Raw genomic sequence first — 27850 nt, 5'->3', positions numbered from 1 at the left:
CCCCCCCATCCCCCGCAGAGACTACGACTCCCAGAGTGCCTCGCGGGCCCGAGGTGCGCGCGCTGGACGGCGTCTTTAGGACCCGGATTGAGGCAAGATGGCTGGCCCGCGGTGAGTAGTTTTCTATGCAGCCGCTGCCCTCTCTTCCTCCGGGACAGGCCTGGAAGGCTCGTCCCTGGGCGGCGAGGGCTTTTCTGCCCGTCGTTGCCCCCCAGGGCGAGGCTGCGGTGTCCCCAGGCTCCATGCAGCGGAAGGTGCACGTATTGGTTGTGCCCTCTCGTGGCTCAGCACCCGTGTGCTGCTGGGCGTCCGGCTGCACCACGTTGACCCCGCGACTCCTGAGATCTCTCCTGGGCCGCAGTCCCCGTGCACCTGTTCCCCAAACCTCAGACCCTCCCGGATGTTAGATTTCGAGCTGAATTCCGTGCCAAGGGGCTCACGGTCGAAAGTCTCTGCAGCAGCAGTTTGACCCTCAGCCGACAATGTCAGCACCGAGCCGGGGAAACTTAAAGTCCCCCTTACAAATGTTTTGATTCTGGACTTGTAATCGGAAGACGTGGGTTTGTGTCTCATGCATGACACTAGTTAAACACTGGACTATTAAAATAATAAATCACCGGACTTCTCTCGGCCTTTGTTCCTAATCAAATGTCTGAAAGAGCACAGAGCGGAAGGGAGCCACTGTTGCATGCAAAGTGAACTCCGGGTTAGCAAGGCGTGTCAGGCGTGTCAGGAATCGGCCTGCAAATAGAGACTGTGCCCTACTATTCCCTTTCGTGCCTGCTGAGCTAGGGAGGGACATAGATAGCCATTGAGACAAATTGAGAATAGGGGCACAGTAATTATATACAACGTATTTACAACTTCCCATGAAAACTGCGATTGTTCCCCCCAGTCTACCACGGAAGAACTGGAATGGAAGGTCGTGCAATTAAAGACTTGCCTCAGATTTTCCAGTTTGTAATTGAGCAACTCCAAAGTCTTTGGAAGCAAGTCCTTTCAGTTTTCATGATTCCCTATAAATACGCCTTGACATTATCGTTAAATGTTACGTGACAGATGAAACGGCGACAAGAGCGGTTTGTTTACAACCTGTAAGATGGTGACGTTGACGTGTTCCTCTTAAATTTTTCATGGACCAAAGACAGGTCTTGTTGAATATTTCATCAGAAACAATATTACAATGAGCGGCAAGGTCTTATGTGTGGGACTTGGGAGTTAGTACGTAGACACACCAGCGTTTGAGGTGTATGCACTGTGCATTGTGTGTGAAGGACTTTCTAAGTAATTGCGTTTTTACTGCACACTCAACGGAAACAAACTGCATGAGTGCAGCGAAGGTTGCATTGGAGAGGCGTGATAGTAGACGTAGTTCTTGGGTGTGGGTTCTTACATTTTAATGTCGTTGCTCTTCGTCCCGCTGTTACATCGTGTGGGACTGAAAAGTTGAAGCCGCCTTTTCAGGTGACTCGTGCTAGTTAATGGTTCTTGTCCTATTGCGGTGTTGAGGCTTACCCCTGTAGCTGATTTTCCTTTGTCTCTTAAGCAGGATTGGAATTCTGTGTGCCTAGAAACAGATTTTAGACGCGATCTCGCCTCACAAAATCTTTTTCAAATCACCTGATAAGGATCATGGCATCAGCAGTCAGATGGGTGACATCAAACAGAACTGTCTGGAAACATTTATTTCCAATGCGAAGTAAGTGAGATTTTTCTTTTTAATGTTTAAAAAAGTATGCTTTTCCAAGTATAGAATATTTAAAGCATTTGGTTATTCTATATGCTTTTTATTTGCAATAGTAAAAAGGGGACACAATTTAAATGTCATTCAAAAGAGGACTCTTAACTATGAATATCATGCAGCTGTTACCAACATGGACAGATCACCAACTAGAGAAAGAAAAAAAACCTGATATGTCAGAGAATGATCCTGTTGTGGGCTTAAAGTGTGTGTGTGTGTATGGCAGTGTATGTGTATGTCTGTGTTGTGTGTGTGTGGTGTGTGTGTGTGTGTTGTGGTGTGTGTGTGTGTGTATGTGTGTGTGTGCACAAATGCCAAGTAAAGGATCTAGGGTAATCATTGGCTATCATTAAACCACAGGTAGGATTTAGGTGAACTGGTAGAAGGTAACTTCCTCTCCATGAGGAACATTTGTTCTTAGTGTATCTTACACTTCTTCTTCTTCTCCTCCTCCTCCTCCTCCTCCTCTTCCTCCTCCTCCTCCTCCTCCTCCTCCTCCTTCTTCTTCTTCTTTTTAGTAGTTCCCAAGATTTGGAAATAAAAAGCAAATCCAAAAGAAGTCCCATCTTCCAGGGATAATCACTATTAATATTGTGGGAGGTTTTTTCCCTTATGGATACAGCCATTAAACAAATAAATGTAGTTCCTTTCTAAAGATCATCTCAAAAGTCTATTAATACATGCTTTATAGTCAGTCTGTTAACTCATCAATAGTAGAATGTAAAATCCTGCTTCTCACAGCTGTCTGCTTTCATTCCCCTCACCCACAGCAATAAATAGGTAACTTAGGGGCATCTGAGGCAAGACAAACCTTTGCTCACTAAACTCCTTTTTGAAGCAGTGTTCAAATTTACTGAACCCCACTTTTATAGAAAGCCTTCTGTCCCTGACCCCTTGCTCACCTACTCCTCATTGTTAGGGCTCTGAACATGATTTCATTTATCACATTCTATTTACAATAGGAGTCAACACAAAGCACAATGAACTTTTGGTTATCTAGGCTTTTAAAAGTTTCTATAGTGAGCTGAGCGTGGTGGCGCAGGCCTTTGATCCCAGCGCTGGGGTAGAGGAAGTGGGATCTCTGTGAGTTTGCAATCAGCCTGGACTGTCTAGTGAGTTCCAGGACAGCCAAGGCTGTCTAGAGAGACCCTGTCTTAAAACAGCAACAAGAAGTTACTGTGATGAGATGGGCATGTGACATAGGCCTATAATCCTAAGTATTTGGGAGGTAGAGGCAGGTGGAGCTCTGTGAGTTCAAGGCTAAGCTGGTGTACATAGTGAGTTTCAGGCCAGCCATGGCTCCATAGTGAGACCCTGTCTCCAAATACTGATAATAAACAATAAAGTTGCTGTATTTTTACCTTCTAGTTAACCTTCTAGTTAGCATCCAAAATAATAAGTTTATGACATTTCTTGCATACATAGTTCTGGTGACTTACTCATTCACCCTGGTGTCCTCCTGCCTTTTGCTGGTTCTGTTCCTCTCCCTAAATAGTCCCCTTTTGCTTTTGCGTCACATAGTTGTACATAGATTTAAATCTAGATTTCCGTATGAGCGAAAACATGGAGTATTCCTCCCCTCATTATCTTCCCTGATTTCCCCCTCTCTTTAAACTTCTTCCTCTAGTCCCCTTCCGCTTTCACATCCTCTGTAAACAGGCCGGGCGTGGAGATGCACACCTGTAATCCAGTACTCTGGAGGCAGAGGCAGGAAGATTGCTGGAAGTTGGAGGCCAGCCTGGGCTGCATACTGAAACCCTGTCTCAACAACAAAAAACCCACAATACCCCTATATATATCTAGATTCTGCATTTTAGGGAAAATGCATAGTATTTGTCTTCTCTCTCTCTCTCTCTCTCTCTCTCTCTCTCTCTCTCTCTCTCTCTCTGTGTGTGTGTGTGTGTGTGTGTGTGTGTGTGTGTGGTAGGTGTGAATGTTGATGTGAGTACACCTGTGGAAGCCAGAGAATTTTGGGTGTTTCCCATAGGCGCCATCAACCTTTTGTGGAGATGGTCTCTCACTAGGACCTGGGGATCCCCAATAGACTTGGCTGTCTGGGGTGTGTCTCTGCTCACTCCCCAGTGTGGGTATTACAAGCGCACACCATCATTTCTGGCTTTGTAAATGGGTACTGGGGTTTTAGCTTAGGTCCTCATCCTTGTGAACAAGCATCTACCAACTGAGTCATCTCAGCCCCCTCTTTATATTGTTATTTTTTATTTGTGTGTGTGATATGTGCATGGGTGTGTTCACCTGGGCATCTGTACGGGGTTAGAGGTCAACTTAGGTTGTCTTCTTCTGTTGACTTTCTACCTTATTTTTTGAGACAGTTTCTAGTGAACCCAGAGCTTGTGGTTTCAGCTAGACTGGATAGCCAGTGATCACCAAGAACCTGCCCATCTCCGACTCTCTCATTCTCCCCACCGTTGGTTTCAGAGACAGCAGCTTTTACGTGGGTGTGGAAATCCAGACTTGGGTCCTCATACTTGTATAGTATGCATACTGTACAACACTCTGAACTGTATCCTTAGTCCAGAATCTTTCATTTCTTTTTTGTGGCCATGGAAGTTGAAACTACACATGCTAGGTCAGCTCTGCCACTGAGCTGTATCTCTGGCTCGGTTTTCTCTTTGGTTGAGACAGTTTCACGTAGCCCAGGCTGGTCTTGAACTTGCTGTGGGGGTGAGGCTGACCTTGATGAATACATGATCCTCCTGCCTCCACTTCCCAAACACTAGGATTTCCACTACTCTAGGCGTTTGTTGTTGTTACTGTTTTTAATGTTTCATTCTCACCCAGCCTGCTTTCAAACGTGTGGATTCCTGCCTCAGTCTCCCTAATAATAGAGTTACAGCTGTGAGGGCCACACTCAGGGCTATTTGTCGTTCAGAGTGTGACTTACTTCACTTAACATGATGGTCGTGAGTTCCATCCATTTTTCTGCAAGTGGCGTGTTTTCATTCTTCATACCTGAATAAAGTGTGTATGTGCCACATTGTCTTTGCCCGTTGCCTGTTGAGGGTTGTCTTGACTGTTGTGAGCAGTGCACAATAGGATGGATGTACAAGGATCTCAGGGGCCTGACTTGGCCCCTTAGGGTCTGTGTCAGAGTGGTACACAGGGTCAGATGCTGGTTATTGCTTTGTTGTCTTGCGACAGGGCCTCGCTGTGTGGCCCCGTGGCTCTGACTGACCTGGATTCTATGTAAACCACATGTGTAGCTTTCATAATTCTGTTTTTAGTTGGTGTTTTTTGTTTTGTTTATTACATGTTTGTGGTATTGGCTCTCTCCCTCTATCATGTGGGTCTCAGAGATGGAACTTGGGTCATCAGTCTTGGTGGCAAGTTGAGAAAAAGATCCATGCTACCTACCCTGTAGTCTCCCTAAGAGAAGCCAGACCCAACACTGCCCTCAGTCTTCACAGGAGTTAACGTGGGACTACTTATTTGTCCCTCTTTATTGAAATGATCCTTTCACTGTTAGATTGCCCATTCCATTTATACTGTGTCCCTAGTACACATTTGATATCTAGCCTCAGTCCCTAATGTTTAATTAACTGATTTGAGTTGACTGGGATTATCAGAATAGTCAGTTCACTGTGAGCTAATTTAAATTGTTCTATTTTTGACATTTTATGTGAAAAAGGATATTGACATTGGTGGCAAAGCACAATCCACAATTTAAAGAGAACATATAAAGAGCATCAGGAAAAAGCCCTCCCTTGTGAGGGAGCATTAAACTCTTGTGTGCAGTGGACATCGGGTGTAGATTTTGTGTTTTTAGAGCTTCTGAAGCTATGTGGTCCCATAGTAACTTACTTGGGGCAAACAAGGACGGCAGAGAGGGATGAGTAAGGTCCTGTGAACACGGATCATGGCCACGTAAATAGACAGCTGTTCTCCTGTGAGAGGCCAGAGTGCCGAGAGGCCACAGAAGGACTTCATAGGCAAAAATACATTGACTTTGAAGGCTTAGCGGTGTTTGAAGAAGTGTGAAGGGTGTTCTGTCCTGGGAAGTGGTAGAGGTGTGTCGATGGGAAGTCAGTGGGTCCTAGCCCCGGGTGCAGGAGAAATCCTCTCTGGAGGGAGCTGATCCTTAGTTTTCTGGGGTAATCTCAAACTTAATTTTTTTTTTTTTTTTGATTTTTCGAGACAGGGTTTCTCTGTGTAGCTTTGCGCCTTTCCTTGAACTCACTCTGTAGATCAGGCTGGCCTCAAACTCACAGAGATCTGCCTGCCTCTGCCTCCCAAGTGCTGGGATTAAAGACGTGCACCACCATCGCCCGACCTAATTTTTAAAAACTTAAATAAGAAAATAATAAAAGCATTTAAGCCAGGTGTGATGGCAGATACCTTTAATCCCAGCACTTAAGTGGGAGGCAGAGGCAAGTGGATCTCTGTGGGTTCGAGGCCAGCCTGGTCTACAGAGTGAGTTCTACAATAGCCAGGGCTACATGGTGAGACCCTGTCTCAATAAACAACAAAAAAGAAACAGATATTGGTTGATGTTGAAATTAACCTTTATGCTCAGGGAACTAAACTATTTTACCATGTGGGTTTTTGCAGATGGAGCTTTATCCAGTGTCTGCTGTAAGTCTACATATTCTTCTCTTCCAGAGGACTACAACTGGTATGTATAAAAGTCAGCTGAACACAGCAGTCACAGCTCTATCTGCAACGATCTTCTGTTTGCTTTCCTGATTATTCTTTCTTTAATTTTGGTATTAAACTTGTGTCTTATCTCTGTGGATTAAGTGTGTCCCTGGATGGTACGCATTTTACATTTTAGAGAAAATCTGGTACTGTTGTGTGATGGTGAAGGGTCATACTTGTTATAACGGACTTGCTCTTTTCTTTTTGCAGTAGGCTTTCGCTTTTTATATAAGCTAATTCGTTTTTATAATTTTATGTTAGGGCTTATATCTATTAGATTAGGTATTTATCTGTCTTTCGTTTGACACTGAATAATTCCAATTTACACTGCTGAATTCAGTACGATATGCTTGGTGTTTATCCAGCTTAGTCATTATTCTAAAAACTAAGAATAGGCGAAGAATAGGATGTTTTGTGTTTTTTTTTTCCTTTTTTTTTCCCTTTTGAGCAGAGTTGATGTGCAGAAGTTGCAATTTATTTTCTTAAGTTATGTAAGTTTTATTGCAAGTTTTAGTAAATAAAAAGTAATGAACAAACAAAAAGCAGCCCAGGCTAGACTCACACTCACTGTGTAGCTGAGTCTGGCCTGGACTCCCGATCCTCTTCGCAGTGCTGAGGTATGTGTGCCCCCACGCCCAGGAGTTTCAGATCTTCTTTTGAATTTATTATGTGTGTGGGCATTATGTCTGCATGTATGTGTGTGCACCATGTGTGTTCCTGTGTCTGGGGAGGTCAGAAGAGGGCATCAGATCTCCTGGAGCTACTGACTAGTGAACGACCACGGGGGTGCTGGGAACTGAACCGGGGTCCTTTGCAATAGCAACAAGCCTTCTCTTCAGCCCATACTTTGGTTTTTGATGCTGGTTTTAATTTAGTACATTTGATGAGTACTAAGTTAAGTTGTACGTGATGAAGTAGACTGGGTTATGTTTTTTTGAACCTGAATAGATTGAATGATGTCAGTGTAGATATTATGCAAAACTCCCTAAAGCCAGCTGTGGTGGTCATCCCAGCTCTTAGAAAACTAAAGCTAGAGGATCATGAGTTCAGAGCCAGCCTGGACTATCTGGTGAGTTTGAGGCCAGCCTGGGTTATCTAGCTAGTGAGTTCAAGGCCAGCCTGGGTTATCTATCTGGTGAGTTCGAGGCCAGCCTGGGTTATCTATCTGGTGAGACCTTGGCTCGGAAAGGAGTGATGGTGGAAAGTGGTGGTCAGTGGTGGTCAGTGGTTAAAAGAGCTGCTCCTGCAGAAGACCTGGGTTTGCCTCCAGCACCCACACGGCAGCTCACGACTGTAACTCGTGACAAGGGATCTGAGAACCTCTTCTGATTTCTAGGACACTGGGAGCACGAATGGCGTGCATAGACACGTGCAGGGGACATTCAGACACAAAATAAATAAATCTTATGAAGTGTATACTTCTGATTTGGGCCGGACATGGTGGTGTACTCATTTAATCCCAGCCCTGAAGAGGCGGATGCCCGTGAAGCTCTGTGAGTTCCAGGCTTGCCAGAGGTACAGAGTGAGACCTCCCTTGTGTCTGAAAAATAAATTAATTAATTTACTAATATCAGAAATGTTACTGCAATTGTGTGTAGAATTCAGTGGTAAAACCATAGTAAAACAATGCAGATGAAATACAGTTTACAGCCTCACTATTATTTATTTTTTTACAGTAGTTAAGCTGAAATGCTCTGTTATGGTCTTTTAATTGTCACTTATGTTATAGGTACTCAGTTTTCCAATCAATCAATACAGCATGTTTCCTTTAGCGTTTGTGATTAATTAAGTTTACATTTAAATCGAAATAGTTTGCTATTGTAGTATACAAGTATGTTCAACACAGTTTCTCAACCTGGAATTAGCAACCTTACATCAATACATTTTTATTACATGTATTTACTGGTGTGTGTGCATGTGTGGGCCATGACATGCATGCAGAGGTCAGAGGACACCTCTTCACCGTGTGGGCCCTGGGGTCAAACTCGGGTTGTCAGCTTGGCAGCGGGCACCTCTGCCCACGAAGCCATCTCACCAGCCTCATCAGTTTTTAAATTTTCAGTTCTATAGTGCATTGAATCCCTTTTACCTTAAACATAAACTTTCTCAGAGCCTATTCAAATCAGATGCCGTTAGATTTAGTTGTAACATTTCAGTTAGGTTAAAAAGTTCAGTAACTTTTTTCAGTATTTTTTCTTCTTTGTCTAGAATAGTCTGTTTTAAGCTTAAGCTTTTTTTTTTTTTGCTTTTTTTTTTTTTTTTTTTTTTTTTGGTTCTTTGAGACAGGGTTTCTCTGTGTAGCCCTGGCTGGCCTAGAACTCACTCTGTAGACCAGGCTGGCCTCGAACTCAGAGATCCGCCTGCCTCTGCCTCCTGAGTGCTGGGACTAAGGGTGTGTGCCACCACACCTGGCTTAAAGTAGCATCCTGAAACCCAGGACTTAGGGCTGATGTGTTCTAGAAGTCTTGGCTTCATCAGAATGCCCTGGCCTCTGTTGAGATATGGCGCTTCCAAACCGGGCAGACTTGTGTGGCAGATGTGTAGCTCTCATCCATGGCTTTGTAAGTCACCCCAGAAGCACTTCTTTGTCCTCCGATGTCATGTGCAGCAGTGGCCACTTCCCTGGGGCTGCATTTGCTCCTGTGGCTCCCTTTGACCCGAGTTGCCTTAGCACACTGGTGCACGTGAGCGGAGCCTGTGCACACCTTAGCACACTGGTGCACGTGAGCGGAGCCTGTGCACACCTTAGCACACTGGTGCACGTGAGCGGAGCCTGTGCACACCTTAGCACACTGGTGCACGTGAGCGGAGCCTGTACTGTGGCAGGTTGCACAGATTTCTTGCCCTTGCCCTTCTCTAGCAGCCAGAGGCCTAGCTTCCAGTGTGGCATTTGGGTTGATTTCTAATTAATTTTCTCATTAAAAGTCATTATTGTAGCGGGGCATAATCCTAACAATTAGGAGATAGAGTCGGAGGATCGAGAGTTTAAGGTCATTGTTTGCAACATAGTAAGTTCAAAACCAGCCTGGGACATGAGATCCTGCCAGACAGGATGGTGTGTACCTGCTATCCAGGCACTCTGGAGGCAGAGGTAAGGGGATTGCCATGTGTTTGAGACCAGCATGGGCTCCATAGTGAGTTCCATGGCTACCTGGGCTACGGTGAGACCTTGTCTCAAAAAGCTAAAACCCGAAAGTACTCATGCTGCTTTGAGTACAGTCTAACTATTTCTAAAACGTTCCTTTCCAGCAAGGTAGAGCTGGCTTTGACCTCCGACGGCAGGACCATAGTGTGCTACCACCCTTCTGTGGACATCCCCTACGAACACACCAAAGTACGTGCGGAAGTTGTCTTTCAGCTTTTCTAGTTGACTGTCTTGACTTTTCCTCTCAGTTTTTATCACCTTTCATTTAAAGTTTCCCAGTGTACAAGGGCAATTAGGACATCAGTTTTCTGACCTAAGAAATCTGATTAAAAACTGGACCTGATGGTAGAGACCTGTCATCCTGACTGCTTGGCCTGAAGCAGGAGGACATCAAATTCATCTTAGTGAGACCTTGTTTAAAATTTAAATTTTTTTAAAGGTTTGGAAATATTTTTAAAAAATTGTTTTTGAGTTTTTACTTTAAAAAACTTAGATATTTCTCTTGATAATTTTATGCTTTTGTTTTAATTTTTTCCTGCTTCTTTTTTTTCTTCCCATTTTTATCCTGGTGTGACCAGACACTGGATGGCCTGGGGATTGAACCCAGGTCCTCTGGAACATCAGTCAGTGCTCTTAACCACTGAGCCATCTCTTTTTCCCCTTGTTTTAACTTTTGATAATACTTGCCTGTTGCTGTTGTCTGTCAGCCCTGGTGATTCTCCTCCATTCTTGCTCCTTAGACCTACTCTCAGTCCAAACTGCTAAATCTAGAGCAGGATTGTTGTTCTTTTTTCTTTTTTTTTTTTTTTTAACTTCATTTTAATTTTTTCTTTTGAGGGGGTTTGGTTTTTGAAGATACAGTTTCTCTGTGTAACTTTGGAGTCTGTCCTGGATCTCACTCTGTAGACCAGGCTGGCCTTGAACTCACAGAGATCCGCCTGCCTCTGCCTCCCAAGTGCTGGGATTAAAGGCCAGCGCCACCACTGCCCGGCTGATGTTAGCTTTTTTATTAATTTTTTTATTGCATATTTGTGTACGATGTGTGTGGTTCAGGTGTGTGCCGTATGGTGGCTTGAATGGGAACGGCCCCCATAGGCTCATATATTTGAATGCTTAGTCACTGGGGAGTGGAGCTGTTTGAGAAGGATTAGGAGGTGTGGCCTTCACGGAGGAAGTGTATTATTGGGGGCTTTGGGGAAAGCCAGTCCCAGTATCTCTTCTTGCTGCCTGCAGATCCAGATCCAGAGCTCTCAGCTCCTTCTGCTGCTGTCCGTACACCGTCATGCTTCCTACCATGATGGCAGTGAACTAAACCTCTGAAACTGTCAGCCACCCCAGTTAAATCCTTTCCTTTATAAGAGTCGCAGTGGTCATGGTGTCTCTGCACAGCAATAGAACATTGACTAAGACACAGGGCGTGAGGAGGTCAGAGGATACCTTTGTAGACTCACTTCTCTCCATCTGTCTTTATGTGGGTACCAGGGTCAAACTCAGGTTGTCAGGCTTTCTCAGCAAGCACTTTCATTTACTTAGGCATCTTTTCTTTTTCCTTTTTTTTTTTTTAAAGATTTATTTATTTATTACGTATACGGTATCTTGCCTACATATACATCTTTATACCAGAAGAGGGCACCAGATATCATTACAGATGGTTGTGAGCCAATACCTGACTGCTGGGAATTGAACTCAGGACCTCTGGAAGAGTAGCTCATGCTCTTAACCTCTGATCCATCTCACCAGCCCCCTACTGAGGCATCTTGCTGGCCTCAAACACCTTCTTTATAATATTTACATTTTTTTTAAAGTGGGGAAGTCTTTTGAGTCAGAGTTTCATTATAGCCCAGACTGGATCTCTTTATGTTACCCAGGCTATCCTGGATACTCACTCTGTAGTTCAGAGTGTCCTCAGCTTCCCCAGGGTTGAGATCACAGGTGAGTGCCAACATGCCTGACTTGAGACATTTGGCCTTTAGCAACAAACAGCAAAACCTAAGAGAAAACTCGTATTTGAAGGCTCTGTCAGCCAAGCAACAGCAGAGGAGATGCAGCGTATTTAAGAGCGCCGCCCAGAGGCCGTGAATGGTGGGTGAACTGCTGTAGTCGGCAGGCTGAGCAAGGCCAGCAGAAGGGACTACAGATGGTCTGAGGCTCCAGTTCTTCCCCATGAGAATCAGGAACGCGGGTGAGCGAGCCCAAGGTTCACCAGGCAGTTAGTTGCTGGGCGGGTGTAATTTTACCGAGTAATTGCAGTGGCCGTTGGGCAAGGTTGTGGTTTGAAGGAGTCTCTGCTAGTTCTCGCTGTCAGATGTACGAGCGTGAGAACTTCTTAGAAGAAGCCCCTAGCTTATCCACAGATGTTTAGTCGGGGCCTGACGCTTTAGCGGCCCCGTCTTCATCCTGACAGCTCCTACAGCGCTGATGCTGTGCTTGCTGGTGCCTTCCAGTGACGGTCACAGTCACCATGACTAATAGTCTCCTTTATGTGAAAGAGACGGTCCTTTAAGATGCTTTAACTGTCTATGGGGTGCTTCTTTAAATATGCGTATAGCACTTGTGTCCTGTGTGGGGCCATAAGGGAGATGTCGGTAGCTACCATTTCCTGAAGTCTCCATGAGCTGGAGGAAGGCAAGGCACAGCATCCATTACCATTCGCTCGATCTGCACCAGCCCTTATGAGATAGCCGTTCCTCCTGACCTTACAAAGAGGGGTAGGGTTTAGGTTATCTCCCTGCCTATGCCTATAACCACTCCTACGCAGCAGGACCAGGGACAGAAGTGCTGCTCTTAACCTCTTCGCTGTTCTTTGTTATTCTCTCCCATGTCACTACTGTTGACGCGTGTGTCAGCATATAGTGTCACTATAACCACTGGCCCTAACTCATAGCGATCCCCCTGCCTCTGCCTCCTGGGTGCTGGACGGCAGGCATGCACCACTCTATGCTGCTTAGGAATGTCGCTTTTCAATGGGAGGTTGTTAGTTACTGCTCTGTTGTTGTGAAAAGACACCATGGCCAAGGCCACTTATAAAAGGAAGCATTCCATCAGGGGCTGGCTACGTTTCATAGGGTTAGTCCACGGTCATCACGGCAGCATGCAGGCAGTCATGATGCTGGAGCAGGAGCTGAGAGCTAATATTCACAAGCAGACGGGGAGACTGGGCATGGTCGGGGCTTTGAAACCCCAAAGCCCATCTCCGGTGACACACCTCATCCAACAAGGCCACCCCTCCTAATCTTCCCTAAACAATTCACCAACTGGGAACCAAACATTCAAATAGATGAGCCTGTGGGGGCCATTCTTATTCAAACCACCACAGAGGTCTTTTTTTTTTTTTTTCTTTCTTTCTTTTTTTTTTTTTTTGGTATTTTTCGAGACAGGGTTTCTCTGTGTAGTTTTGGTGCCTGTCCTGGAACTCATTATACAGACCAGGCTGGCCTCGAACTCACAGACATCTGCCTGGCTCTGCCTCCCGAGTGCTGGGATTAAAGGTGTGAGCCACCACTGCCCGGCACACAGAGGTCTTTTATATATTTTTCATCGTTCTCTCCTTTTTTTCTTTTTCTGAAATTTTTTTTATTAGATTTTTAAATTTATTTTATATACCAACCACAGTTTGTTTTCTCCTTAGTAATATATAAGGTAAACTGTTAAATTGCAAGTTAAAACGTAATATGGACACTAGTATATACTTTGGGAAATAGAAACAAAAATAACAAGTACCTTATTACTGAGGGAAAAGAATCGAATAAGAGCTTTTATTATTGGAAAAGAAACCCACAATTTTTGGCTAGTAGAAGAGTATTTCTAACTCTGAGTAGTATAACTAACTGAAAGTGCTCTGGCAGCTTACCCACTGTCAGGAATGTAATGAATTGCTGAGTATGGTCATTGTTTCGTAAAGGCAGCCAGACCCCGGCTTGCATTTCTACACTTTATTGTTGTCAATTGCTTCTTTTATAGCCTATCCCTCAACCAGATATTTTGCATAATAATGAAGAAACACACGAACAAGTGCTGAAAACCAAATTAGAAGAAAAAAGCAAACCGCTTAAGCAAGGCCCCATGATAGAGCAGCTCAGCAAGGTGTTCTTCACGACCAAGCATCGCTGGTACCCGCTCGGACAGTAAGTTCATCCTTTCTCCACTCCTCTGCAGTGGTGCTGGGTGAGGAACAATTGACCCCAAGTATGCTATGGTGTATTCTTTTTTTTTTTTTTCAGTAGTTTGAGGATTTATTCCTAAGGGTAGAATTGTTGAGTAACAGAGTAACAGTGTTTTGCATTTTGACCAACCACCAAACTGTTTTGCCAAAGTGGCACACCATTTTACAATCTCACCAAATCCTTGTTTTTAAGGCTCTGATTTTTGTACAAAAGCATTCAATCATTCTGTCAGACCAAACCAGGAAAAGTAAGCTATAGTTCAGAGCTGTTCTATTCCATTTACTATGCAAAGCCATTCTTGGCGTTTGCAACTCTCAGCCCTTTTGAGTATTCTTGCAGTGTTCACCTTTTCCTCCACCACTTTTTTTTTCTTTTTTCTTTCTGGTTTATTTCTATCTATTACAAATGTATAAAGAATCCTCCATCAACGCTGCTGATAGCAGCAGAACCTTGAGAAATATACCTTTGGTTTGCCTCAGAAAAGGAACACATATTGCACTGTAAAGTTTATAAAATTGGCGCAAAACATTGTGATAATGTTACAATACCAGTTTTAAGAGTTCAGTGACTAATGGGGAGCCGATGGGATACATGCAGAACTGTGAAAGCGATCTCACTTAGCCAGCTGTACATGTAGACTGTAAATCTACATTCAGATCATTTCTGAACTAAGACTATCATCTCAGTTTATCTGTTGAGGTCAACCAGGAAACCCTAGAATATACCTTGATTTTTGCAAAAAAAACAAAATAGGGGGAGGGGTTTCTTCAGCATTTCAGTCCATGAGTAACAGTATCCTAACAGGCAAAGTGTTCTCTCACTGTCAACATAGAATGAACTGCTGCTGGAGGTCAACTTGGGCTTTAATTTACATTAGCACTTACATGCATAGTAGTCCAAGTTGTTGACCTCATGACTTTAAAAAGTAACTCTAAAAAAGTAAAATGGCCCTTCTTGGAAGACTAAAGAAAGACATCCAGCCACAGTTGTAAAAAGTCTCATCAAAACAATATACCCTTTTATGAATTACGCCTCAATTTAAAAAAAAAAAGTAGCCCCAAATAAGAAGCAGCTCTGAAAAGGAAAATATAACTTAAGATATTTGAAAAAATACTTGCAGCTTGATCTGCACTGACAATGATTGTCGAAGCCTAGAATTCAACATTTACAAATTCTCATTCACACACACAAAACACACTATTATCACACAACTTGTGTCTTGAGAGAATCTTCTGCTTTTTAAATCTTTGGCCTCCCAGTCAATCCCAAGTTCAACTAACTTTAACTAAAACTTCACTCAGAATTTCACCAAGCTTTTCACCCACACATTAATGCTTGTCGTATCTTTCATCAACTGTCAAAATCTGAAGCCTGCTCAGAGATCGCCAGGTAAAAGAAAATAAATGAAATACACAGAGGTTATTTCAAAACAGAACATAACCATCATCCAAAAAAAAAAAAAAATGTCATGATTCCCGATTGGGATCATCTTTTGTTTCCCACGTTGGACTATTTCACACTCCGGCATTGGCCAAAGGACACAAGAGCTGGTTCTGGAGCATACAGTTTCTCACACAGATGTCCCCAGAGGAACACCAGAGACAAAGTCACGTGAGGCCTCTCCCGTACAGAGACTGTCTCACAGGGGCAGTGAGGGAGAACACCCACTAGTTTGTGGAGATCCCTGAGAGAGTATGATTCTTAAAATCTGGACTTGACATAATTCACATCAGCCCTGTTCAGGTACTTACTGGAAGAAAGACGCAGCTGTTTGCCAGAACTCAGCACTCCACTTTAGATCTCTGCTGCCTTAGTCTCCATCGCGGATTTCCGAGTTCTGGTAGTTACCTGGGCCACTGAGGCATTGCCACAAGACTTTTTCTCTTTTGAAACATCCTTTTTCTCTAGATATTAGGATAGCTACACCAGCTTGTTTCTTAGGTCCATTTGCTTGGAAAGCCTTTTCCCAGCCCTTTACTCGGAGGTAGTGTCTATCTTTGAAGTTAAGGTGTGTTTCTTGTATGCAGCAGATGGATGGGTTCTGTTTTCTTATCCATTCTGTTAGCCTATGTCTTTTTATAGGTGAGTTGAGACTATTGATATTGATGGATATTAATGACCAGTGATTGTTGATTCCTGTTATTTTTTGTGGTTGTGTTGTGTTGTCCTTCTGTGGTGTATATTGGTGTGGGATTATCTATTGCTTGATTTTTCATGGAAGTGTTTAGCTTCTTTGGGTTGAATTTTCCCTTCTAGTGCTTTCTGTAGGGCTGGGTTTGTAGACAGGTATTGATTAAATCTGGTTTTATCCTGGAATATTTTGTTTACTCCGCCTATGGTATTTAAGAGTTTTGCTGGGTATAATAATCTGGGTTGGCATTCGTGGTCTCTTAGTGTCTGCATGAGATTTGTCCATGATCTTCTAGCTTTCATAGTCTCTATTGAGTAGTCTGGTGTTATTCTGATGGGTTTACCTTTATATGTTACTTGGTCTTTTTCCTTTGCGGCTCTTAATATTTTTTCTTTGTTCTGTGTGTTTAGTATTTTAATTATTATGTGGCGAGGGGACTTTTTTTTGGATCCAGCCTATTCGGTGTTCTGTAAGCTTCTTGTATCTTCATAGGTATTTCTTTCTTTAGGTTAGGAAAGTTTTCTTCTATGATTTTGTTGAATATATTTTCTGTGCCTTTGAGTTGGTATTCTTCTCCTTCTTCTATCCCTATTATTCTTAGGTTTGGTCTTTTCATGGTGTCCCAAATTTCCTGGACGTTTTGTGTTAGGACTTTTTTGTCTTTAGTGTTTTCTTTGACTGACGAATCTATTTTCTCTATCGTGTCTTCAGTATCAGAGATTCTCTGTTCCATCTCTTGCAATCGGTTGGTTATGCTTGTTTCTGTAGTTCCTGTTCGTTTTGTCAGGATTTCTATTTCCAGCATTCCCTCAGCATGTGTTTTCTTTATTGTCTCAAATTCATTTTTCAGATCTTGGAATGTTTCTTTCATCTGTTTAATTGCTTTTTCTTGGTTTGATTTGATTTCTTCCCATTTTTTGTTCGTTTTTTCTTCCATTTCTTTAAGGGAATTTTTTATTTCCTCTTTAATGGAGTTTTTCATTTCCTCTTTAAGGGAAGTTTTTATTTCCTCTTTAAGAGAGTTTTTCATTTCCTCTTTAAGGAAAGTTTTTATTTCCTCTTTAAGGTAGTTTTTCATTTCCTCTTTAAGGAAAGTTTTTATTTCCTCATTGAGGGAATGTTTTATTTCTTCTTTAAGGGCCTCTATCATCTCCTTAAAGTCATTTTTAGGGTTGATTTCTTCTGTTTCTTCTGTCATGGTATGTTTAGGTCTTGCAGGTGTAGAATCACTGGGTTCTGATGTTGCCATATAGGTCTTTATGTTATTGCCTGTATTTTTGCACTGGCGTCTACTCATCTTTTCCTCTGTGCGGTGCAGGTGGTGTCTGTGTCTGAGAGTGCCTCTCTTGTTCTAATTTTTAGTCTTGGTTTAGTAGGGGTTCTTGGTTAAATTGGTGCTATTGGGCTGTTTCTTCAGGGACAGCTGATTTCAGTTGGTGAATTATATACTTATGATTCTGGTGATCTGGTTTAGTTGCTGGGTAGCGCCTTCTTCTGTGTTCCCAGGTCACGTTTTGTTCATTTGTCAACTCCTCAGCTGATCTTGTTTCTTCAGACTTCAAACTGTAGGCATCTGAATCCTCTCCCAGATGGGTTTCAGCTGAGCAGGGTAGTCTCACCTCCAAGTTGTTGGGTTTCACAGGATCAGCAGTTGGGCCCTGGGTTGTCCCCAGACAGAGTGCCCAGACTCGCCCTGGTTCCGACCCATGGAGATAGCCTCTTCCCCAGGTGTTGGGGCCAGGGGCATCCCCGCTCCAAGCTGTGTCCGCCCCTCTCCATCCCCAGGCCTGTCCACTCCTGCGGCCCGCCGCCACAGGCCCACCTGTGTCCACTTGTCTCAACCGCCGGGCCTGTATGTCCCTCTCAGCTGCCGCTGGGTCTGTCTGCCTCTGCGGGCCGCCAACGGGCCTGTATGTCCCTGCCGGCTGCCACCGCGGGCCTACCTACCTCTGCTTGTCACTGCTGCTGGGGGCCCATCCACCTCTGTGGGCCTGTATGTCTCCACCGGCTGCCACCGGGCCTGTATGTCTCTGCCGGTTGCCGCTGGGTCTGTATGTCCCTGTCGGCTGCTGCCACTGGGCCCGTCCACCTCCGCAGGTCGCCGACCTGCGTCCGCCTGTCTCCGCCGCGTGGCCCGTCCACCTCTGTGGGCTGCCGCTGGGCCCGAATGTCTCCGTTGGCCGCCACCGCCAGGCCTGTCCACCTCCGTCTGCTTATCTCTGCCGCAGGGCCTGTCCACCTCTGTGGGCCGCCGCTGGGCCTGAATGTCTCCGTCAGCTGCCTCCGGGCCTGAATGTCCCCTTCGGCTGCCGCCGGGGCCGTCCACCTCCACGGGCTGCCATCACAGGCCTACCTGCGTCTGCTTGTCGCTATGGTGTATTCTGAAGTAAAAACAAAATAACACTTGAGTTCCCCTTTATTTTAATGCAAGAGCAGTCCTTATAGTTTAAACTCTGCTTCCTGGTAAAAATTCATCTTATTCTCATCCTTTTATCCATTTCCTTACTTTAAAGATTTATTTTTTTTTAATATGTTATGTGTATGAGTGATTTGTGCACTTCATGTGTGTCTGGTACTCTTGGAGGCCAGAGGATTACCCAGATTCCCTGGAATGGGAGCCACCATGTAGGTGCTGGGAACCAAACCTGCATCCTCTGAAAGAGCAGCAGGTGCTCTTAACCTCTGAGCCATCTCTCCAGCCCCCTTTTCCCATTCTAGCAAATTTTTGAATTATTACACACAAGAAAGTTGTGCAGCGCCTGACTGGTCAGTAAACATTGTCCTAATTCCTTTAAAAACCAGTTGCTGTTCTGTCCACAGGACTCACACTGTGTGATTTTTAGCCTGTGGCTGACTGTGGCTCTAGTTTTCCTTTTTGTGGTTGTTCTGAGTTAATCTTTCTGTCTCTGTGTGTATATGTTCGTAGTGTGCATGTGTGTATGCATTTTCATGCTAGCGTGTGTGCGTATGGAGGCCAGAGGCCAGTGTCCAGTGCCTTCCTGAATCACTCTTCCCCTTACTTACTGTTTTTTCTCCCCCTCGCCTCCTGGTACTTATTTATTTTTACTTTTATGTGCATGAATGTTTTGCCTACTTTCATGTTTATGCACCACACTTGTGCTGTGCCCTGTGAGGTGAAAAGGTGTAGGCAGAAGTTTCTGTCCTGCCAGCCATTCCCAAATAATCACACAGAGATTTTATGTTAATTGTAAATGCTCAGCCCATAGCGCAGGCTTGTTACTAGCTGACTCCTACATTTAAATTACCCATATTTCCTATCTGCGCTTTGCCATGTGGCTCATGGCTGTCACCTCATTCTCTACACGTCCCTGCTTTCTTGGCTGCTGGTGTCTCCTGACTCCGCCCTTCCTCCTCCCAGCATTCTCAGTTTGGCTCTCCCACCTAATCTTATCCTGGTCAGCTATTGGCCAGACAGCTTCTTTATTAAACCAATCGTAGTGACATATATTCACACAGTGTAAAGGAACATTCCACATTTCCCCCTTTTTTTGTCTAATTAAAAAGGAAGGTTTTTAACTTTAACATAGTAAAATTATAGACAACAAAAAGAGTTATCAAGTAAGAATTACAGTTACAATATCCAGTCCATTTGTGTTGGGCAAAATTAGAGAAAATACTCTATTATTTATCTTATATTTGTGAATCTAAAGTTTTATACCTAAATTACCTTTTATTATAACTAAGGAAAACTTTACTTATGACTACCTAGTCTTCAACTTCATCAAAGACTCCATGAAGATATAATATTACCCAAGTAAGCAGGAAATGCATAGCAAGTGAACTTCCAAAAATTGGGAGAAGTGATAGAAACAGCTGGCTGTCTGGACAGTCATCTAAGTTTCCTCTGTAACGTTGGGGCCTTCATCCTTGGCCTAGAGGCCTAGAATATCTGACAGACTTTTTTGAGAAGCAGAGAATTTTGAAAGACTGTCCGACGTTGTCTTGACAAAGTTTGGCAGTCGCTTGTGTGTGTGTCTTGGTCCAGTTTGCACAGTAACTGTCAGCAGTTGAGGCAAGGGCAGTTTCTTTGCCCACATGGCTAGCTTTTGCCCTAGGGAAGGCAAACTCCATATGGAGTTTTCTCTATGTCCGTCATCTTTTCTGAAGTAGATTGGTACTGTCAGGAGCAGACGTGTCTCGTTGTCATGATTAAAACATTTTAAATGCCATGTTCTGTAGGTCTTTGAATTGTTTGAAGATCAGCTATCTAAATATGTCTGTATATGACCTTGAAAACATACCTAATATGACTAAGATTGACTATTATAGATGACTATTAATTTGTATTTAATTATACATTACATTTTTAAATGAGTTACATAAACCCAATACCCCAAACGAGTAGAAATATACATACTGTATAACAAAATTAACTTTAAATTTGTATCAGTATACCAAAATCCATACTAATATGAAATATTTGGCTAGTAGTTGGGGTTTTTTTGTTTGTTTAAAAGTAGATTCAGTAATCTACCCTTTTATCCTATCATTTGTATACCCTATCCCCCCTTTTTTCCTTTAGAAAGAGATCTTTGAATTTAACTCTTTGTTTAGCTTTTTTTTTTCTATTACTAATAACAACTTGTAACCAATCCCCCTTAAATGATAATGAATATCCATAATCCATCTTTTGGGAATGTGGGCGTCCTTCTGTAGACTACTTCCTGTTGTTTGGCTATACAAAGAACAAGTAGGACATCCCCTTATAATTTCCTTGGCTTATTGCCAAGTGATGAAAAATTATTTTTTCAAACATGGTACTTCTTATGAAATTCTGAGGCTTCTAGCACATTTCCTACCAAGCTGATCAATTTCATCATTACCTTGTGCTAGGGGGCCTGGGTAGATCCATATGGGTTCTGATATGTGTTATATATGAGATAATTTTTATTTCTTATTATTTCTGGTATTTGAATAAATAACAAAGTCAATTCTGATTCATCTGAAATAAGTTCAGCAGTTTCAATACGTAAAACAACTCTTTCTGCATATTGAGAGTCAGTAACTATATTAAGAGATTCTGGAAAATCTAATAATACAGTGAGAATACCATATAATTTTGTCTTTTGAATAGAATCATAAGGGCTTTGAGCCACTTTTCTTTAATTTCCTGATTTATAACCTGCCTTTCCAGATTTGTTTGCATCCATATAGAATTTATGGGCTCCAGAAATTGGTGTTCCCTGTACAATGTGAGGAAGGACCCAGTTAGTTCTCTTTATACACTGAATTCTTTTGCTTTTGGGATATTTGTGTTTATCTCTCCCCAAAAAATTACCGCAAGCTCTTTGCCAATGTTCATTTTCTGTCCATAATGAGGAAATTTCTTTTTTTGTTTTTGTTTTTTGTTTTTTGTTTTTTTTTTCAAGACAGGGTTTCTCTGTGTAGCTTTGTGCCTTTCCTGGATCTCACTCTGTAGCCCAGGCTGGCCTCGAACTCACAGAGATCTGCCTGCCTCTGCCTCCTGAGTGCTGGGATTAAAAGTGTGCGCCACTGCAACCTGCTTCCCTCTTCTTTTCAAATAAAATTTTCTGCATTTATTTATTTATTTATTGACTTGTTTATTTGGGGTGGGAAAGGCATGTGGCAGTCAGAGGATAACTTGGGGGAGTTGGTGATCACCTTCCTTCCATGTGGGTGCCAAAGACCAAACCTAGGTCTTGAGACTTGGTAGCAAGTGCCTTTGCCACTAAGCCGTTTTGCCACCGTCCCCCTTTTTAAATAAAAAAAACATTGACTTTATTTATTTTTTGGTTTTTGTGGTATTGGGAATTGAACCCAGGGCCTTGGGAATTAGAGGCAGTCTTTGTACTCCGAGCTGCACTCCCAATCTCTTCCCCCACCTCCACCTCCAGTCAACTCCTTATTTCTTTTCTCGCAATGCTAGGAATCAGCCCAGGCCCCGCGCATGCTCAGCGGTGAGTTTCACTGCTGAGCTATACTCCTGGCCCAGAACCTTCTTTCGTGTCGTTCTTGTTCCAAACCAAACTAGGAAGTGTTCTGTGTTGGTTTGTCCGAGCAGGCTCTGTTTCTATTCTCTTGTGCCATTCAGTAACCAGCGCCGAGCTGGCGCTTGTTCAGGATGCCCCGTGGGACTCGTGAGTCTGGTCCAGACTGCTGCAGAAGTGCTAGTGATGATGAAAACCTGTTCCTTATCTGCACGCTGAGGAGTGAAGGCCGTAGAATATGAACAGTGTCAGTGAACCTCGGTGCTTCAGGGAGGTAGACAGGAAGTGGACGAGAAGGTCGAGCCTGTCAGATAAAATACGGAGGAAACGCACGTAGCTCTGACTGGATGGGAAGCTGGTAGATGTGGATCTACATGTGCCCCCAGAAACTCACTCATCTCAACGCTTGGTCCCCAGTTGGTGATACTGTTTGGTGAGGTTGTGAAGCCTTTAGGAGACGGGGGTCTGTCAGGTTGATGTGTGTCAGTGGTGTGGGCCCCTGGGGACTGAAGCCTGGCCATGTCAGTTCTTTTTTCCCTCTGTTTCTTTCTTCCTTTTTTTCCTTTGAGACAGGTTTTCTCTGTGAAGCAGTCTTGGCTGTCCTAGATCTCACTCTGTAGCCCAGGCTGGCCTTGAACTCACAGAGATCCGCCTGCCTCTGCCTCCTGAGTGCTGGGATTTAAGGCGTGCGCCACCACTGCCCGCCCGGCCCTCTGTTTCTTGATTACATCATTGTGGGAGAAGGCCAGCCTCCAGCTCCCACTACCACAGGCAGGAGCCAGCATGGATTATCTGAGCTTTCCTTGCAGGAAAAAAAAAAAATTTAATTAGACTTTCCCCAAAGCTTTTGGTTCTCTGTAATAAAGCAGTCTACCCCTCCCACTCCATCTAAACAAGCCCCTCACTTAACTGTCTGTGAGAACTAGTGTGTGTGTGTGCGTGTGTGTGTGTGTGTGTGCGTGTGTGTGTGCGCGTGCGCGTGCGTGCGTGCATGCGTGCACAAGCGCATGCTTGCTTGCTTTGTTTTCAGACAGGATATTATTGTACAGGCCAGTCTGTCCTGGAACTCCTTTGTAGTCCAGGTAGCTCTTGAACTTGTCACGATCCTCCTGCTTCAGCTTCTGAGTGCTGGGATTACAGGCTAAAGGTGATATGCCTGTCTCTTTTTCCAAGAAAAAAATTAGAAGTTTTGGCCAACACAGTCTACATTTGTTTTAATGTAATTTTTATTGTGTTTGAATAAGCAATTTGTGGTAGGATAATCCATTTTAATGCTCTTACATTTATTCTTTGATAATGTCATACATGTATGTACTGATATATCTCCCCCCCAGCTCCTTCCCAACTTACAGTGTTTCAATTCTGACTCCTTTTTAAGTTCTAATCTCCTCTTTGGTTTTTATTTGTTAGTACTCACATGTTTATGCATGTTGTTGGATTTTCACCTGTCTTTGTAACTGTTAAGTTAGAGCTCATGAAAACAAATTAACAAGCCATCCCATAGCTTTGTATCTTTAATCATGCTGCGTTCCAGGGGTGTTGCCACGATTCATGGCCAGTGCATCTCCTGTTCATCTCTTAGTTTCATTTTACTTAAAAAGTCTTTATGGTATTATTAGTGCTGTGTGGTGATATTTCGTTTGTGAGCTAACAAAGAACGCTTGTCTGAAGATCAGAGGGCAAAGCCAGCCACTAGTTAGCCATAGAGGTCAGGTGGTGGGGCCACACACCTTAAATCCCAGCACTAGGGAGGCAGAGGTGGACGGATCTCTGTGAGTTCAAGACTAGCCTGGGCTACACAAGATTGATCAGTCTAAAAGAGAAACAGAGCTAGGCAGTGGTGGCACACACCTTTATTCCCAGCACTAGGGAGGTGGAGACAGGAAGTGATATGGCTGGGCAGAGAAAGGAATATAAGGCTGGAGGAGACAGGAGCTCAGGGCTCTTTCAGGCGAGGATTCCTAGAGTAAGAAGTCTCTCTAGTGGCTGGCTGCTCTGCTTCTCTGATCTTTCAGCTTTCACCCTGATATCTGGCTCCGGGTTTTTATTATTAAGACCAATTAGGATTCGTGCTACAGTGTTGTGTGTGGACAAGTGTGTGAATGTGTGCATGCCACACTGCTGATGTGTCTGTCATGCTTCCAGAACTGAAACTCAGGTCATCAGGTTTCCACAGCAAGTGCATTCACTTCCTGTACCACCTCAGCAGCCCTGTTGTTGACTTAGTATCTACCTGTACATTTATGTAGGGGAGGTGTGCAGGTGTCGGAGAGGTCACGACAACGCCAGGTCTCAACTGTCGTCACTGAAGCTGTCCACCTTTGCTTTAGGACAGTCTCTCAGGAGCCTGGGACTCTCCACCTAGACCAGGCTGGACAGGAAGCCCCAGGATCTTACCTGTCTCCATTGCAAGCATGTTCCATGGTTGTTCTGTTCACGTAGGTTCTGGGGATTGAACTCGGGTCCTTGGGCTTTCGAGGCAGATGCTCTCCTGACTGCGCTGTCTTCCCAGACTTTTAGTTTTGCACATCATCCAGAGACCTGAGCTCCAGCCTGTTTTGAGCTTCCCTTCTGGCTTTCATTACGTGCTTCCTTCCTGCGCATTCCAGATTGTTTCAATCTTCGTAAACATTGTTCATACCCAAGTCACAGAAGTTGTGAAAAATCCCCTGGCTGTCTTCACTGGAAGGGGGCAGACTGAAGGCAAAGAGACTGTTCAGAGCCTAAAAACCAAGCACGTTATCTAGGATCTTACCTATGTTTAATCTTATTTACTTCTTTAATCTTATTGCTAGTAATTAGCTTTTGACTGCTAATTAATGTAATCTCCTAGTATATCTTTCCCCCTCAGGATTGTGAAGCACTTGGAATTGTAAGCAGACTTTAATTAGGTGGAATTGATTGTCTCAATACCTCTCAGTAAAGAGCACAGCAGAAAACCCCAGATACTAGTTTGTATGAGTAAAGAAAAAATCTCGCCTGGAATCATTGTCCTGTCAGAGCATTCAGCACACACTTGCGTAGTGTCTGCAGGTTTATCCACACACACATAGACATAGACACACAATGTATTTATTGTCAGCATTTGTGCATGGTGTGTGTGTGTGTGTGTGTGTGTGTGTGTGTGTGTGTGTGTGTGTATGTGTGTGTAGGTTCCAAGGATGGAGTTCAGGCTGCCAGCTTATGCAGCAGGCTCCTTACTCACTGATCTCTCTTGTAGACCCCAACGTGTGTATTGTTGATTAATGTATACCATTTGAAAGTATTTGTTTCTGGGCATCAGTGAACCATTTTTCCTTAAGACTCAGGCAATATATAGGATGATTTGTTAATATTTCAGTTTTTAAGGTCTAGCAGTGAGAAGAACAGGACTCACTATGATTTAAAAATGAGATATATAATGTCCTTTACAGTGTTTTTAGAGGTATACCGTGTGTAAGGTATAAAGTGGACAGCTCTGTATTCCAGTCATACCCTAGTCCCTGCAGGTGAACGTCATTGATGCCTGCCAGTTTGGTAGCCCAGTGCTCTGTCTACTCAACTTTGTGCTGTCTGAATCCCCAGCACAAATCTCCTGAGAGCACATCTTGGTGTCAGAAGCACCTGGGCCAACTCTACCTACCGTTGTCTCCCCCTAGCCACTGGGTCAAGCTGACATGTCCGTTGACATGTCCCTGGCCCTGACTCCCTTGTGCTGTGGAGGTATGTGTCTACTTGACCATAAGTGAGTCTTGAGATGTAGGAAGTCCTCTAACTTTTTTGTTCTCTTCAGAGTTCTCTCAGCAATCCTGTCTTTTGCATTTGTGTCTAAATTTTTGAAGTCAGCTTGTCTCTAACAAGCTTTTTTCTTAAAAAGCCTGTTGGAAGCAGGCAGTGGTGGTGATACACACCTTTAATCCCAGAACTCGGGGAGGCAGAGGCAGGCAGATCTCTGAGTTTGGGACCAGCCTGAGCTACAGAGTGAGTTCCAGGACAGCCAGGGCTACATAAAAAAAACCTTGTCTCGGAGAAACTAAAACAAACAAACAAAAGCCTTCTGCAATTTTAAATATGATAACATTTGGTCTACAGGTCAGTTTCAGGTAGTTGATGCCTTACAGAACTGGATATTTACATCTATGGAAACAAAGCATTTTTCCATGTACTTAGAGCTCTAGAATTTCTTTCCTTTAAGTGGTTTTTTTGTTGTTGTTGTGTGGTGGTGGTGGTGGTGGGGGGGGTAGTCCTGGCTGTCCTGGAACTCACTCTGTAGACCAGGCTGGACTCAAACTCAGAGATCTGCCTGCTTCTGCCTTCTAAGCACTGGGATTAAAGGTGTGTGCTACCACCACCTGGCTAGAAAATTTTTGTAATGGTTTTTTAAGGAGCTTGGGTTGTGTTTTTTTTTTTTTTTAAATACTTTTGTTGTTTTTTGAAGTTGTAATAAAATGTTGTCCCTTCCACCCTCCCTTGCTTCCCTCCAAACCCTCTCTTATGTAGCACTTGTTTTATTTCAAATTCATGACTTTTTTCAGTGTTGTTACAAATGTCTATATTTATTTAAAAATAAAAATAAAACCTTCTTGGTTCATCTGTTACTTATATGTATGTGTTTTCGAGACTGAGGCTTTGGGTTTTTGTTGGTTTGTTTGGTTGTTTGGTTTTTAGATAGGTCTTGTATGTTCCCCAAACTAGCCTCACACTTCTCTTCGGACCTCAGCTTCCCGAGTACTTGGGACTCCAGTGGGTACCACTACACTCCACTCTGAACTCCTGTGTAGGCTGCAATGTATAAACTTATCTCCAATGAGTCCTTTCATTGTGACTGTAAACAGCATTGGATTTTTTGTTGTTTTTAGAAATACAAGCATCTGCTGGACGTAGTGGTGCATGTTATGTAGCCCAGGCTGGCCTCACAATGTAGAGAGCCACCTGCCTCCCTAGAGCTGGGATTAAAATGGGCCCTCGCTCCTGGCTCTGAAAGTTGTTGAGCACTGGCCAGATTCCACAGGTGGAAAATTCTGTACTGAACTCAGTTTGTTGTTGTTGTTTGTGAACTCAGCGTTGAGGGTCACAGTCAGATTGCAGTCACAGTCAGAATATTACATAAAATTACCTTCAAACTGTGTGTATAATGCACATATGAAAGAAACACAAATGAATTTTGTGTTTAGACATACCAAACACAAAACAGATGAGATAGTTTATGCTGTGCATGCAAACACTTGAAAAACCTAAGCACTTCTGGTTGCAGACACTTTGGAGCAGATCAGGAGTTGATTTGCTCACCACATGGCTTCTCCAGTGTGCTGTGGAGAGTGGAGGCACACAGGCCTGAGCCTGTGGTGTCTGTGCTTGGATCAGTTCTCACAGTGTTCAGCATATTTGTGATTGCCAAAGTGAGCAAAGTCGCTCTGGACATTCTGATTTTCATAGCTTGCATTCTTGGTCACAGTCTGCATTTTTCTGTAAACATTATTAGTTGAATTTGTACATTGGGACATGATTTTACAGTTTAAGAGGCCCCTGTTCTGAGGAAAATAATTACATTCTAAATAAATTTTTATAGACGTGTTTATGATATATAGTTTCTTTAAAGGTAAGCATCCATTTTTAATTCAAGACCAGTAATTCAGGTTATGAAATTGTCCTCAAGATCTGAAAGGAGATTTTCCAGAATGTTTAGTTGATAGAAAATAGTTTTTGTTATGGGGTTGTGGCTTATTACTAAGAAATGTCTGAGAAGTGTGTAATAGCATATTTATGAAGCTTTATTGACTTTTTTTTCCAAATAATTCTAATAAAAATAGCAAAATAATCACAGACATTTAAGATGTCTACCTGGAATACTAGTTTATTGGAGTAATCTTACCTATAATATTTTCTTCTTCTCAAGGTATCACAGGCGCCGTAAGAAACCGGATCCCCCCAAAGACAGGTGACGACTCTCGATCTTCCAAGCATCGAGGAAATTTTGCTTTTGTCTCATTTGCCAACTGAGAAAATGCAAATGGTGTGTTTATTAAGATGTTCTGTAAGAAAATAATAAAAACACCCTTTCATAGATTT

General features: G+C 43.3%; 1 protein-coding gene across 2 annotated transcripts; it reads left to right on the top strand.

The window, feature by feature from the left end:
* Positions 1-27847, top strand: Mrpl42 (mitochondrial ribosomal protein L42). Of its 2 annotated transcripts, none has more exons than XM_076554656.1 (6): positions 1-111; positions 1550-1699; positions 6308-6371; positions 9644-9728; positions 13500-13663; positions 27678-27847. In XM_076554656.1, the coding sequence occupies exons 2-6, from the start codon at positions 1633-1635 to the stop codon at positions 27721-27723; spliced, it is 426 nt and encodes a 141-aa protein (XP_076410771.1). In that variant the 5' UTR covers positions 1-111; positions 1550-1632; the 3' UTR covers positions 27724-27847. The 2 variants fall into 2 exon arrangements, with proteins under 2 accessions (XP_076410771.1, XP_076410772.1); XM_076554657.1 differs by having other exon boundaries at positions 90-1464.
* The last annotated feature ends 3 nt before the right edge of the window (positions 27848-27850 follow it).

This window comes from Peromyscus maniculatus, chromosome 18, assembly GCF_049852395.1.
Source record: "Peromyscus maniculatus bairdii isolate BWxNUB_F1_BW_parent chromosome 18, HU_Pman_BW_mat_3.1, whole genome shotgun sequence".
NCBI classification, from domain to species: domain Eukaryota; kingdom Metazoa; phylum Chordata; class Mammalia; order Rodentia; family Cricetidae; genus Peromyscus; species Peromyscus maniculatus.
This window is presented reverse-complemented; position numbering and strand designations above follow the sequence as displayed.